The 16,228-nt window shown below is 37.0% G+C and overlaps 1 protein-coding gene across 2 annotated transcripts in view; it reads right to left on the bottom strand.

The window, feature by feature from the left end:
• Nucleotides 1-3,845: 3,845 nt before the first annotated feature.
• Nucleotides 3,846-16,228, bottom strand: part of Wtap (WT1 associated protein) — a 30,668-nt gene continuing 18,285 nt past the window's right edge. For both annotated transcript variants that reach the window (XM_076858072.1, XM_076858071.2), the window contains exons 6-8: nt 13,088-13,266; nt 6,980-7,134; nt 3,846-5,091 (exon numbers count right to left, since the gene is read on the bottom strand). In XM_076858072.1, coding sequence (XP_076714187.1) covers nt 4,511-5,091; nt 6,980-7,134; nt 13,088-13,266 — 915 coding nt within the window. In that variant the 3' untranslated portion in view covers nt 3,846-4,510. The remainder of the gene's footprint in view (nt 5,092-6,979; nt 7,135-13,087; nt 13,267-16,228) is intronic.

The raw sequence follows: 16,228 nt of genomic DNA on the forward strand, positions 1-16,228 counted from the left end.
GCCCCGTAATAGGTCCAGATCAGAGATAATTGCTTTATTCAGGGCTATAAAATATTCATTATAGCCATGGAGACAGATGAATGCCCAAGACAGCATCATCATAGAAGAGTAGTGAATAATGATGGAGTACAGGGAATAAAGAGCTATTTGTGTGAGAAATGGGGAACATCTGAGAGACAAAACTGTCAGGATAACTTTCCATAATTCTGTAAAAGTATCTCAGAAGTGGTCAGCCACATAACAGCTGAGAAGCCAAGCTCATCCATGGAGCTCTAAGTAACAAGTACTAACAAAACAAATGTTCTTGAAATCTTCCCTGTAGTAGCATAGAGGCATTCACTACTTTATGTGAATATGTCAATTGGTCATCCTTCAAGGCAAGACTTGTTTTTTTTTTCTTTTACTGGGAAATGAACTCGGGGGCACTTTACCACTAAGCTATATTCCCAGCCCTTTTTGAGACAGTCTCACTAAATTGCTGAGGCCTTGCTAAGGCCAAGGCTGGCTTTGAACTTGCACTCCTCCTGCCTCAGCCTGAGTTGCTGGGGTTACATACAGGTGTGCACCACTGCACCTGGCTTGTGAAATGTTTTTATTCCTCTTGCCGAGAAATTGGTATTTCCTTCACAGGCCAAATTTGACATTTTTGTCAGTGCTATGGATAACACCAGCCTAGAGCCTGCCAGGCCAGCACTCTACCATTGAGCTTTGCTCCTAACCACCAAATTACTTCTAAGAGACAGTACTTAACTAAATCCATTAAATTAATGTCTTTAGCTATATACTTAAAATCTGCATAATTGTGTAGTTTTTTGGTTATTCCATTGCCGTTTCACATGATTGTGCCCAACTTTTTAAGTATTTGGCACAGCTGTCATTAAGACTGCTTGAGTTGGCATCTCTGGTTCAGGTACAATTCTTTTTACTGAAAAATGAAGGAAGACTAACAGTGTCTCAATTCTTGGAATCATAGTTCAGCTACCAGCTTTGAGGGGGATATTACTGAGGGAGCTCTAATGGCAACACTCTAAAGGGGCAGCTCTAACAACTAACTTGTTGAAAAGTTAAAGGATTCTTTAAGTAAAGCTATTATTATCTCTTCTTTTTAAAATCAACTGCTCAAATAAATTTTTTAAAATACTTTTTAATTTTTATTGGACACAATACCTTTTTTTATTTATGTGATTCTGAAGATCGAACCCAGGGACCCACATATGCTAGGTGAGCGCTCTACCACTGAGCTACAACCCCAACCCTGCAAATAAAAATTTCTATTTGGAGTAGTTTAACAAAGGGAGATGGACTTAAAGGACTGGAATTTCACTTTGATACAGTAGTGGCTGACATTTACTGAGCAGTCACTATGTACTTGGCACTTGCTGTGGACCAAATGTTGGTGCCCCCCCCCCCTTCATGTGTTGCATCCCAATGTGAAAACATTAGGTGAGTAATTAAGAAGAATGGAGCCCTATGGATAGGATATGAGAAATAGGGCATCTCTTTCTGCCCTGGAGGATCTAGCAAGAAGGTGGCCCTCTGCAAGCCGGGAAGAGGGCCCTCACTGGGAATCAAATCAACCAACATGTCAAACCAAACTGATCTCAGATTTCCTAGCCTCCAGAACTGTGAAAAATAAAAATGTTTGTTGAAGCCACCCAGTCTATAGTATTTTTGTTAAAGCAGCCCAAGCTAAGACAACATTGTCAAAAAGCATCTAGGCATGTATTAACTCACTTAATGGTATTATATGGGGGAAAAAAGTGAACCAGAGAGTTTACATAGTTTTAATAATAAGTAAGTGGTAATGACAAGATTCAAGCCCACTATATTCCAGAAGCCGCTTTTTCAACCTGAATATTGTGACATCACCTCTGTTTTCTTACCATTAGTCATACCAGCAAACATCATCCAGTTCCAAAAATAAGGAGTACTGACTATGTACAACCCTAAGTCCTTTATGTTATTCATCAAGGCAGATTCAACAGAAACATGAAAACTGGGAATGTCACATTAAGAAGTCTACACAAGTTTAGTCATAAAATTGCACTACTCCTTGAAAAACTAATTTCCTATTGCACACCAATGATAACAAGACAGGTGAGTTCCATTCCATAGATATACCCCCTGCCCTTAGTACTGGGGATCGAACGCAGAGGTACTTTACTATGTTGCATTTCTAGCCCTTTAAAAAAAAATTTTTTGTTTAATCTTGAGACAGGTTCTCACTAAGTTGCCTTGAGCTTGTGTTCATCCTGTCTTAGCCTCCTCAGTTGCTGGGATAATGGGCATGTACCACCACATCCTACTCAGGGAATATTAATTTAGCATGAATCATTAATCTTACAAAAATTCAAATTGTATATTATTTTTCATTCACTTTAGAAGACTGAACAAAAGGTTAATCAAAAGACAGTGCAAAAGCTGGGGTTATAGCTCAGTGGTAGAGCAGTTGGCTCTCAGGTGTGAGACACCAGGTTCGATCCTCAGCACCACATAAAAATAAATAGAAAAATAGATATTGAGATATTGTGTCCAACTATAACTAACATATAATATAATATATATATATATATATATATATATATATATATATATATATATATATATATTTTTTTTTTTTTTTTTTTTTTTAAGTGCAGGCCAGACAGTGGTACATGCCTACAATCCCTGCAACTAGGGAGGCTGAGGTGGAAGGATGCAAGTGTGAAGCCAGCCTGGGCAATCTGTATCAAAAAGCAGGGATGGGGCTGGGGATTCAGCACAGTAGACGTCTTGCCTAGCAAGCACAATACCCAATAATGAAAGAAAAAAGGTTTTTCATTTTTTACAGTTCTGGGGATTGAGCCCAGGGCCTTGCTATGCAAGTACTGTACCACTGAGCCACATCCACAGCCCAATACATTATTATTTTTTTTAATAATTATTTTTAGTTGTAGTTGGACACAATACCTTTATTTTATTTATTTTTATGTAATGCTGAGAAATGAACCCAGGGAGTCGCACGTGCCAGACGAGCGCTCTACCATGAGCCCCAACTACAGCCCCCCCAGTAATTATTTTTAATACACCACTTAAGACCACAGATATGTCAGCTAGATAAGCAAAATATAGTCATCATTTCCAAATTAAGTTGAACTTCTGTTACAATTATTGTTGTAACTCCACTTCTGAGGTTCACTGGTTACAAGTTATATCTAAAAACTATTTTGCTTTTAGCAGAAATGACATGTTTTCTATCAACCGTATATAAATATGTTACAGAATTCTAAAGACATGATGCCTTAGTCCTTGATAGTTAATGTATAATTACGTTGAGGGGGAAAAAATGGAACCAGCTTTAGCAATCTTAGCATTTTCTCCTACATCCCAATACCCCCATAGACTTAGTGATATAATATATACAGATATGTTAGTGAAACCCAATAATACTGGCCTATGTTTCAAAACAAACATCACTGACTACAAGGATACACTAATTAACTAAAATCAGGCCACAGAAATAAGCTGCTTTTCAGTTAAAACCAAAAAAATAGCTGGGTGACTATTTTCTTTAGACTTTTCTGTATTTTCAAATATTTTAAAATTATTTTTATGTCAGGAAAAAAACATTAAAGTACAGTCCTAAACTCCAACTTCATTTTGCAAAAAAAAAAGCAGAGATTAATAATCATGTGCACAATCAAAACTGATGAATGGGCAGACCTAAATTTCAGCTTTGTGGCATGTTAAAGGATAATGATTAGAAATTCAGTAAGTCAATGACAATGTGACAAAAGCTAAACATACCCAAAACAACAAAACAAAAAATTTTTACCAATGATAAAGAGTTACAATAAAAATCTTTATTTAGGTTTGGTCAGTACAGGTAAGATATACTGGAGTCACAGAGCAATATGCATTAACAGGATACAACAGTTCATAAAAATTGAGTTAACTATGCACACAAATATCTTAAACATTCAGTCACCTAAAGAGAAAATGCACAGATGTATGGTGGAAAAAATTGTATCTAACGCTGAAACTACTATAGGATTCCATCAACAAGTCCAACTTTTAGTGATAAAAATCTACGGTACTGGGCAAACTTGGCAGTCATAAACCCACATCTACTCTAACAAGTCTGAATGGTGCGGAAGTATATAACAGCATGAGGAAGAATGCCCTTACACAGCACGGGTTCTAGAGACACAGATTTATACAGACATCATTGTGTTATACTTTTAAGGAAAGATTTCCATTTACAACTTCACATTAACTCATATAAAAATAACTTGACCCTACACAAAATGTCTTTTTAGCAACATTCAAAGTAATTAACTGTTACAATTTCCAAAGTGGCAGAGGTATTGAAGCCAGGGAAAAAAAGAAAAGAGAAAGGGGAAAAAGAAAAGAATCAAAACAAAAACACACCCATAAAAAGGCAAGTTGTGACAAAAAGTATGCATCAATTTTCTGGACAGTATCCTCTCCCAAATTAAATGACACTGTATAAAAATTTGCTGGAAAAATATTACAAAACTGAACCCTGTACATTTACACTTGAGTCCAAGCCATTCTGAACGTGGCGGGAACCCAGAGTTCGGTTACCTTTCCCACTCACTGCTTTCTCCTCTTGAGGGTCATGATTGGAGTCTGTGTCATTTGAATGATGTGTAAGAGAATTTTCACTGCCCGTGGGAGAGTCTACACTTTCATACCCCGCACTGAGTTGGTTTACGTAACTACTACCTCTGCCAGTTCTCTCCTCTGAGCTGTTGGAGGCCTTATTACCATTCCCTGGAGAAGAAGGAAAGTCATCCTCTGTTGTGTTCCCCTCCCTGTGAAATCCAGACCCAGACGTCCTCTGACGGGAGGAGCTGCCATTGCTTGGTCCATTTGCCAGACGACTGCAGTCTTTACTTGTGGCCTCTGCCTGTTCTACAGGTTCAGAAGATGTAGTCCTGCTGGTACTTGGGGCTGAGGCTTGAGACTGCTGCTGTTGGTACTGAGCCAACTGCTGGCGCGTCTCCTTCAGTTGTTGCTGAAGAACTAGAATGGTACTCTGCATACCTTCTACTTCTTCGTCAAGTTGTATGATGAAGTCATTTAGTTCTGTGCAAAGGAGAGTCAAACCTACTTTAATATCTCTTAAAATATTTTAAAATATTTCTCAATAAAGTCATAAAGCCAAGCAATCAATAAATAGTAAGTAAAGAAATACAACTTTCTTTTTTGAGGTACTGGGGAGCACTTAACCACTGAGCTACATCCCCAGCCCTTTTTATTTTTTACTTTGAGACCAGGTCTTGCTAAGTTGCCCAGGCTGAATTCAAACTTCGATTTTTCTGCCTCAGCCTCCTGAGTGGCTGAGATTACAGGCATGTGCCACCAAGACCAGCTAAGAAACAATGATGCTAATACCACAACACATTTTAAATTTTTACTTGGAATTTTAAAATAGCCATTCAGGGGCTGGGGATGTGGCTCAGGCAATAGCGCGCTCGCCTGGCATGCGTGCGGCCGGGGTTCGATCCTCAACATCACATACAAAAAACAAAGATGTTGTGTCCGCCGAAAACTGAAAAATAAATATTAAAAATTCTCTCTCTCTCTATCTCTCTCCCTCTCTCACTCTCTCTTTAAAAAAATAAAAATAAAAGTAAAATAAAATAGCCATTCAGAAATGAGTGTGGGGGCAAATTGGATACTTCAAGTAATATATTAAAGAACCGAGCTGAAAATGATTCAAGCCATCCTGCTACACATCCTGCTACACAGGTTTACAGCCTGAAAAATAATGCTCATATTTACCTGTGGGTTCACCACAGCCAATCCCCTTACTCCTCACCCTCTTAGTGTTTTAACTCCACAGTAGGTCCAGTCCTCAGGACAATATGGTTCTTTAATTCTCTTAAGAGGTCTGTGCTGTTATCAAAGACTGCTTCACATATAAGAACAAAATCACATAAAATACTACTAGGAGACTAGTTAAGATACACATGTCCGAGCTGGGCCCCATGGCACCTGTAATCCCAGCGGCCCAGGGGACTGAGACAGGAGGATCACGAGTTCAAAGCCAGCCTCAACAAAGGTGAGGTGCTTAGTAGCTCAATGAGATCCTGTCTACAAATACAAAATAAAGCTGGGATGGGGCTCATGGCCAAGTGCCCTGAGTTCAATTCCCTTTACCTATACCCCACCCCCAAATATACGTCTGTTAAGTTTTTAAAAGACTTTGGGAAAACAAAGTCCCTCACTAATATGTAAAAATCTCCTAGTTAACATGTTTACAAGTAGTACAAGTTAACCCCAGTCCTTTTTAAATTCTGAAACAGGGTCTCACTAAGTTGCCCAGACAGGTCTCAAACATATGATCCTCTTGTCCCAGCCTCTGGAGCCACTGGGATTACAGTGTTCGCCACTGTGCCCAACTAAAAGGTAGTTTTAAAAGTAGTACTTGGCCACTGATTCTCTTTGCAATTAACCATCAGATATGGTATCCCTCAGTTTAAATGTTCAGTTTGGCTATGTGCCTCACTATCAGTCCTCTTCACAAACAGGAGAAAGAGCACTGGATGCACCTCTACTTGCCCCAAAGAGGACAGTGGCTAACAATTAAACTTGGGTTGTCTTAGCAAATTTAAATATTAAATCTCTTATTCACTAGGACCCTGATAGATAAAATTATATTCTTTTCAGACTACTGGAAATTGCTAAACATTTCTAAGATTCACTCTTACCAAGAAATGGTTAAAGATACACCTTTTAACCACCAAACAAAAAAAAATTTCTTATGCAATTTGTGGAGTAAGCAATTAGGAGAGGGGGGGAAAATCCTAAAATTAAATAGCTGTTTTTTGACTTAACTAAAAATGTTTCATTCATAATTTTATATAACCAGACAGAGAACAGCATGCACAGAATCTAACCTATGTGATCATGCCTGGCAGTGTTTTAAAGCCAGTGCAAAGTTAAACAAACTTTTCAAAAAACCCCTTACCATCCTGACTGCTTTTAAGTTCCTCACTATATTTCTTCTGTAAAGCCAACTCTGCTTCAAGCTGTGCAATACGACCCTGGGACAGTTGCCTTCCAAGCTCCTGGTTCTCCTGGATAAGCATTCGACACTTCGCCATTAACTTTTTGCCTGTTTGGCTGCAAAGGAAAGAGCCAACCATCACAAAATGAAGATAAAACTCTCTATAACCTTCTTTGCATTACTACAGCAGTAGATATAACACATACAGAACATAACTACTTTACAATAAATGCCACCCTATAATTACCATCTTCTTTTCTGGAACATGTCCATCTTCTTTATGTCAGTATTTTGCCTATACACCAGCAAAAATAACCCCTATACAGAGAGTACCCAAAAAGCCTTTTTTAATTGGTGTTTCTTTTACATCAATAATCTATTCAACTCAAAATATCATTTAAAATAGAAACAGTCCAGTTAAGTAATACACATCTTGCATATACCATATTAACTACACTCAGGTACTCAGCTTTATCAAACAAAAGTTCTTGAAAAGGTACATGCAGTATCAGTCATAAATATACTTTCTTTAAAATACCTATAAATGAATCAAAATATATTTATCCTTGCTAGAAAAACATTTAAATTCCTTCTACTAAGTAGATTCTCTGGCACATGAATATTTCATACTTCTCAAGAATATATCTATTCTGTTAAGTGAAGCACTTTCAGTATTACTATTTTAAGCCTTAAAACTCTTCTGAGCTGGGGCAGCCCAGTGGTAGAACACTTGCCCAGCATGTACAAGGCCCTGGGCCTGATCCCTAGCAGTGGGAATGGAGGGTGGGGGCTCCTTTCTACTCACTCATCAATGCCTCATTTAACTTTTTCTTTCCCCAGCCTAGGGACTGAACTCAGGGGCACTCTATCACCTCCAGCCCTTTTTATTTTTTGAGACAGGGTCTTGCTAATAAATTGCCCAAGCTGACCCTGAACTTGTTATCCTCCTGCCTCATGCCTCGGCCTCCCAGATAGCTGGGATTACAGGCTTGTGCCACAGCCGCCCAGTCTCGTTTAGCTTTTTATATGAAATATATATATATATCATACATATAGATAGATAGATATTTTTTAAGTTGCCAAACTGGGGCATAAGTTTTAAAATTTAATACTAATACGCAGCTTAGCTTTTACTGATGTGGAAAAAGATCAACCATGAATCACAATGATCAGGGATTACTTAAGACAAATAATGCAAACATAAAAATATCTACCAAATTAGGAGTGCCTTACTTTCAATAGCTCCATTTCCAAATGCTAGTGCCATATACTGTAGTTCCTATAAGCACATGCACAGCAATGGCAGAAGTAAAATCAGAAGCCCTGATAACAGCTTTACTTCAGTCTCAGCAATACTGACAGAAATTACTGGTACTTTTAAAGGTATTAATTTAAGTATATAACTGTGATAATAACTTTGGGATGTGGATAGGGACAGTATGACATTCTTTTCACTGAATTAAGTTCAAAATGACCTTATTGGTTAAAAATATTTTAATTCTAGTTTTTCCTTGTTCTAGTAGTAATGCACTTTCCTGATATATTACTTCTGACTGCATCTGATTCTATCAAGACTTAGAACTTTAAAAATGGGAGCACTTGATAGATAATTCTTATTCTTTCAAGTAGTATGGCAAAGTTCTTTTCACTATCACAGCTTATGTTCTAACCCAACAAAAAGCCTGTAAGTTACCTTACAAAAATCTGTGGAACAGTAAAACCCAGTTTAACACTACTCAAATGAGTACAAGGTGAAACTCACGAGTTAGCACATGACAAGGGTTTTATTCTTTTATATTTCAATTATATTAGCTGGTGGTGTTCTTCATTGCTACTGTAGCTTCAGATTTATCCCATTTTTCATAAGCATCCTCAGACTTACCCTCCACTGAACAAGCACTTAGAAACCAAACAATGAGGAAATAAGATATTATGGGCAACAACAACAAAAAAGATATAACGAACACCACTGTCAAAGGCAGTGGAATTCTTTCCACTTGGCTACCAATGCTGCAACAACTTTATTTCTTACAAGGCATACAGCAATTAAACTGAAAATTCTTTTGTATGAATTTAATAGATTAAGAAAAGAAAGCTGTAAAATACATTAATGATCTGACTTAACCCCATATAAAAACATCAAAAATTCTATTGCAAACTGGGCATGGTGGTACACGCCTATAATCCCAGCGGCTCAGGAGACTGAGACAGGAGGATCTCAAGTTCAAAACCAGCCTCAGCAAAAGCAAGGCACTTAGCAACTCAATGAGATCCTGTCTCTAAATAAACACAAAAATGGCTGGGAATGTGGCTCAGTGTTCAAGTGCCCCTGATTTCAATCCCTGGCATCCCCCTCAATCACCTCCCAAAAAAATTCTATTGCAAAAAAAAGATTTAAAAAACTCATCTTTTTATAAATAGTTGATTTAAGATAACACTATCACTTCTAAAATTAGTGATAACTCAAACACTAACAAAAACTTTTCAAAAAAATTCCGTAATTTTATCTCATTTTTATTAATTATCTCATGTAAAATTTATGTGATGCATAACACACACACACACACACACACACACACACACACACACACACACGGCTTGGGGTTATAATCAGGGGTGGAACCTGTGCTTACCATGTGAGGCCCTACATTCAAGCTTCAGCACCTGCCCCCAGCAAACAGGGAGTGGGGTGCAGCTCAGTGATAGAGCACTTGCCTAGCATGTGCAAGGCCTAGGGTTTGATCCCCAACACAACTAAGTAAGTAAATAAAGTGTTTAAGAAACAAAACATACAAAATAGTTGAAAGTTAGGACTGGAGGGGCAGGTCTATAACCCCAGCAACTGGGGAGGATGAGACAGAAGGATTGCTACATATTGGGCTGGGTTGCAGCTCAGCTGTAGAGCACTCAGCCTAGCACATGCAAGCCCCTGGGTTTGATCCTCAGCACCACATAAGAATAAACAAAAGTTAAATTATGTTCAAGTACAACTAAAAAATAAATATTAAAAAAAAGGAGGATCGCACATGAGGCTAGCCTGGGCAATTTATCGAGGTCCTGTTTCAAAACAAAAATTAAAAAGGCCTGGGTTTAATCCCAGTACCAAATAAATAAATAAAAAGTGTTTGAAAGATGAATAAAAAGTCAGGGTCATTCCTCTCATTCAAATGTTTCTTTCTTTTTCTTTTTTTCATTCATTCAGATGTTTCTGAAATAATTTTTAAATTATACACACATACACACACACCCCATTTCTAAAACCAAATAACTCACAAAACAAATATAATGAGAAATATTTGAAGAGAAGGATTTTAAAAAAGGAATGAAGAAATGAACATTGTATTTCGAGGTGAAGGGAGGCCCGGCAGGCTATTTTGCAGAAATGAGCACACAATTACCTATGTGATTAAATGCAAACTGAAAACTGCCAAATACTAAAACATACCCCTTTAAATGTGCTGAAACACAGGCTAAAATGTACGCATTATACACATGAATGAAATATTTTGACTAAAGTGGACAATATAACCCAGGAATCTTTCTCCCATAAAATTAAAGCAGTAAAATACTAAAGTGGAAAAAAAAATAACCACACATACACAAAACCCCATTCTACTTGAATTATTACACATTGATTATAATTGATGGAGCATTATTTGTTCCAAATTAATAATGTATTTTTAGTACCCAAAGAACTTTGGATTTATAGCCTAATTTTACAGAACAAAATTTCATTAAAATAAATTATGATTCACTAATAAAATGGAAATACTATGTAACCATTAAAATATAGTAAACTATATGTACTAAAAAATGCCCAAGAGAAAAAAGAAAGGTGGTGGGGATCTACAAATCATTTGTATGTAATGGTATAATCACATCTGTTTAAATCAATACACATAAAATGATTGTGTATGCATACAAATTATCTTGATGATACCCAAGAAATTCAACAATGGTTACTACTCCTGAAAAGCAGAGTGGAAGAATGAGGTCACATCCAGGACTGACACTCACTTTTCATTTCTACCTTTTTCCAAGTGTTTCAATTTTACATACAAGCATCTATTATCTTGTTAATTAAGAGAAAAGTTTTACAATAACATAATAGCCCACAGACCTCAAAGTGATTGTACCTAAGTGGCAAAGAAAGATGCTAGCTAAATTTGAGTACATGTTAATTGATACATTTTATGAACTACGTTTTGACCTACTATAAATATAGTTAGGCCATAAATCTTAAAAAGCACAAAATAAATACAAAAGACTTAATGTGGGCACAATAAGATAATTTAAAACACAATTTTTAGAAGCAGATTTCTTGCTGCAAAGTCACATAAACCACCTCAACCCACCCTCTGCCCCATAAATTCCCTAAAGCACAAACATACAAGATACTTACAATTGATTTGAATGATTAAGAAAGAACTTAAGTCACCCTTGTTAAAACTGCACTTAAACGATGGGACAAGCTGGAACATTTATCTTCTACTCATCTCAGACTCCATTATCACCAAGCGAAAATTCAAATTGGTGACTTATAAAATGTTCTGATGAAAAAAAATTCATCTCCAGGATTGGATGGAAGCATGAAGAAAATAATGCCTCATTTATCTAAATGATCATATGAATTTTCTAGAAATGGTCACTATACATTTTTTTTGTTTCGCAAAATGTCTCACTTAGGCCAGCCCATAGTTCCAACATATTATGTCCCCAATCTTCTGGCAGGCACCCTGTGAGATTGTCCCACATTAATTTCTACTACAATACTCTAGGACAAAGTGTCAAAAAGTAATAAGTATCAAGTCTCCTTGTCTTTTATGATACCAGCTGGAACAAAGTAGGTCTTTTAAAAATGAGATAACTTTTTCCTTCACTTTGAGAGCACAGCAACCATTTTTCCAAAATGAATCTGCTCTCCACAGCCCCCCAAAATTAAAATGTTAAGAGTACAACAAAATCATAGTATTCCTTGAACTTTGGGGAAAAAAAAAAGCGACTATTCCAAGGCACATTTAATTTAATATCAAGAGTGTAATACAAAAGGCCCCAATACAACGAAGGAACACATTCCCCCATTAACACCAGTGACAATGCTCTTTTAACATGTGCCTGTTGAATGGGATGGGGATTCATAAAGTTCACTACTGAGAAAAAATAATGCAGTGAGTCTCATCATCACAGCCAATGTCCTTATACAATCTAGTTGTGAAATGAACGTTCATAACGCTTCACACAGTTTAAACCTGAAGTTCAATACCACACCTTCATGTCTGCACAGTCCTCAGTTGTCTGCAGTTTTTAAAACCATTCAAAGAACAAACCATTGATGAAAACCCCATTGATTTAAGGCTCCATTATGTAAGAGAGAGCCCTAAGCTAGATGGTTAAATATATGCTCTACTTGTACTGACAGCTATTATTTGATTTTCTCATGACTATTAAAAGTTGGTTCTCAGCAGAAAAACCTTTAAAGGCAATATCACCTCATGTGAGTTTTGACCCAGAAGTTCAACAACAATCATGAAGTCCACAGTCTTATTGGCAAAACTGATACACAGTGTCTCTAAGTCATTATGCTCAAGGCTAAGAGCGATGCATATTCCGTTTTTACATTTTACTGGAATTTTACATGTTCAATTCATGATTTTTAAATCTCTAGGTTTTCAATCCTCCAAACTGTCTGAAGACACAGTGTGCCACAGACTTAAGACTTCTGTTTCTCCCTCTATTTTCTTCAAACAGAAACATTTCTCAAGTGTCTACATGTTCTAGAAGGGGAATTTTTCGGAGGTGGCCTCTTCTTCGGAATAGTCCGACGACATCAGGCCTCAGAAGCAAAGGGAAGGGGAAGAAAAAAAAAGCTGAAACACAAGGTTCATCTGGTAAGTTTTACATTAATCATTACAAGCTGCACGGTATAAGAATGTGGTTTTTTTTTTTTTTTTTTTTTTGGCTCAAAAAGTCTGAGTCTTGGTGTGGAAACGAGTACTTGGCTGTCCCACCACAGCTTTCTCGCAGTGGGACTGTCAGGGAAGTCTTGACTGGGGAGTATGATTTGTTTACCTATCAGGCGTAAACTTCCAGGCACTCAGTTCATTTTGGGCTTGTTCCAGTTTGTCTTTAGTCTGTTCCAGTTCGCCTTTCATTTTTAGGAAAAACAAGTTGATCGCTGGGTCTACCATTGTTGATCTCAGTTGGGCAACACTCGGCTGCTGGACTTGCTTGAGGTACTGAATTTGAGTCTGTGCAAAGCAAAAGAAACAATTATTACCAAATCAAAGAAAACATATGTAAAATGATGGGGGAAATGCCCTTGCATTAACTTGATTTACCAGCTCCATTTATAAAATCCCTATCCCCTTTGCTCTTACAATTTTTCCCCTAAGGGGCTAAGGGAATAGACAGGTGACAGAGCACATGAGGTGACAGAGTGCATGAATGCAAAGCCCTGGCTTCTCTCCCTGCACACACACAAATCCACTAGAAAAAGCACTGATTAAATTAAGAACAACTATAATTGAAAGTTGTTATTCATGCAAGAATTGTGGCCATCTGATTGCATCTCCATGTATTTGGGACACTGAAACAAAAAGGCCTCATCATTGCAAACATAAAACTACCACACACCAAAAAAAAAAAAAAAAAAAAAAAAAAGGCTATATTTACTAAAGAATACTGACACACACTAAAAAAAAAAAAAAAAAAAAAAAAGGCAAAGTTTAAAATATTAATTATAAAAGACTGAGTGGAGCCAGGTGGGGTGGCACATGCCTGTGTAATCCCAGCAACTGGGCTGAGGCAGGAGGATAGCAGGCTCAAGGCCAGCCTTGCTAACTTTAGCAAGACCTTTTAGCAAAAACAAAAAGGGATGGGGAATGTAGCTCAGTGGTACAGCATGCCCTGGGTTCAATCTCCAGTACCACAAAAGAAAGAAAAACGTCAGTGGAGTCCTTGATTAGTTGTTGTGATTTTTGCCTATGAAATTATTCTACATTAAAAAAAAATCATAAATTCTCCTAAAAATATACCAAACACAAGACTATAACTTAAAAACATTTGCATTTCTAAATTTAAAAATATACAGTACATATAGTTATATAAGTTGGCATTATACCTTTCTAAAAGCAAAATTCTAAAGCACCTTAAGTCAAAATCAAGTACATATCCTTTTTATTTTCCTTCTGAGTAGATTTAAATCACAGAATTATAAAGCTGATAGTTAACTGACCTAGTCCAACTGCTTATTTTTGAGAAACAAAGAAACCACTGTTCAAGAATAAGGTAGGTCACGGCCAGAACTGTGACTAGAATTCTAGTTCTGGGGCCTCCTGGCACTCAGCATAGAGCTGCTCCCACCATTCAAGAACCCCTCTACTTACACATGAAAACTTCAATTGCAACTTGAGTTGATTACGTACTAGCACACTAAAAACACATTTCTAAAATGTGAAATACCGTTATTAGTATTAAATTCATCACTTTCTTCATATCCAAAGTAGAACTGATTCAAGATTCTGCTCCACATTAAGGCTGTTTTTAAACAGGATGAAGGCTAAAATTTCCTACCAAAGCTTTAGCACAAGGCATAAACATACTAAATGGATTAGGAATATATTTAATTACTATTTCATCATACAAAAGAAACAATGTTTAACTTAATGCAGATTTTTTAAAAGTAAATCAGTTTAAACAAAAAAGTACAACTTCTTATTCAATATAAAATCAACTACTAAGATAATTTAACACGGGGCTGGGGATGTGGCTCAAGCGGTAGTGCGCTCGCCTGGCATGCATGCGGCCCGGGTTCGATCCTTAGCACCACATACAAAGATGTTGTGTCCGCCGATAACTAAAAAATAAATATTAAAAATTCTCTCTCCCTCTCCCTCTCTCTCTTTAAAAAAAAAAAAAAAGATAATTTAACACAGGAAGAATAAGGTATATCTTATAGTATAAAATCACATGCTGATATCACAGAGTAAAATGTGATTTAAGCCAGCCATGGTTGGTGGTAGACACCTGCAGTCCCAGCTACTTGGGAGGCTGAAGCAGGACTGCCTGAGCCCAGAAGTTCAATCAGTCTAGCTAGGCAAGAGTAAGATCCAATCTCAAAAAAAAAAAAAAGGAAAGAAAGAAAGAATAGAAAACCCACAATAACAGAACAGAACAAAACAAAAACTGAAAACCCCACTCCAAAACAGTTTCTACGTTGTTCCTATATATAGGTTTGCAAAGTTCCAAACAATTAATACTTTTTGGTCATGAAGAGAGGCAAACATAACTAGAATAAATTCCACAGGCTGGGGAAGAGAGATGACTGAGTGAAGTACTTTCAAAGTCAGTTTTACTCCTATGTTATTTTGACTTGACTGGCAAAAGACTAAAAAAAAAAAAAAAAAAAGAATACCAGAAAGGGGTAGGGCACTTGCAACATGTAGGTGGCCTGGGCTCAATCTCTGACACCAATAAAATATTTAAAAATAAAAACTAAAAAAATTCCTATTTTACTGAAACTTACTTTTTGCCTTTCACACTATTAATCAATTTCTTTACCACTGTAGGGATGGGATGGGATTGCATTTCCTCAGTTTTCCTAACACTATATTTTGCTCTTTATTTCCTAACACGATATTTTGCATCTTTAAATTTCATGTTTCTTTTATAGGCTCTGTCCTAGTAGCATCATTTCTCACAGTTACACAAAAGACAAACCTGAGATCCGGCTGTGATTCCTCCCATAAATGTCCTTGTTGTTTCCCCAACAACATCCAGCTGAACAAGCTGTGCTGATTGTGCCTCAAAAACATCTATCCTGTCCTCCCACTCCCTATCACAAGCGGCTTTATTATCTCATTTGGACGCCTCCCTCTTCTTTGGACTACTTAAGAACTACCAACTGGTTTTCTTGTTGTAAGGCCATTCTCAAATCTATCTTAAATATGTGAGCCAGAATGATCAACTTAAAATACCAATCTGATCAACCACATAAATTTCCTGCTTCAAAATTCTTCAGTGGCTCCCTCTTACCGAGAATAATATGCAGGATCCCAGATCCTCATCCTTTCTTTTCACCCTCAGCTGAAACTTCAATGTTACTTGCCACATATAATCTTACCCTTTCCTTGGGGCTTTACTCCTTCTCTCTGTATATAATAACTGAAGGAACCGGCTGTACTATGCAAGGCAGAGCTATGAAAAAGTTAG

Source organism: Callospermophilus lateralis, chromosome 6 (assembly GCF_048772815.1).
Source record: "Callospermophilus lateralis isolate mCalLat2 chromosome 6, mCalLat2.hap1, whole genome shotgun sequence".
Lineage (NCBI taxonomy): Eukaryota > Metazoa > Chordata > Mammalia > Rodentia > Sciuridae > Callospermophilus > Callospermophilus lateralis.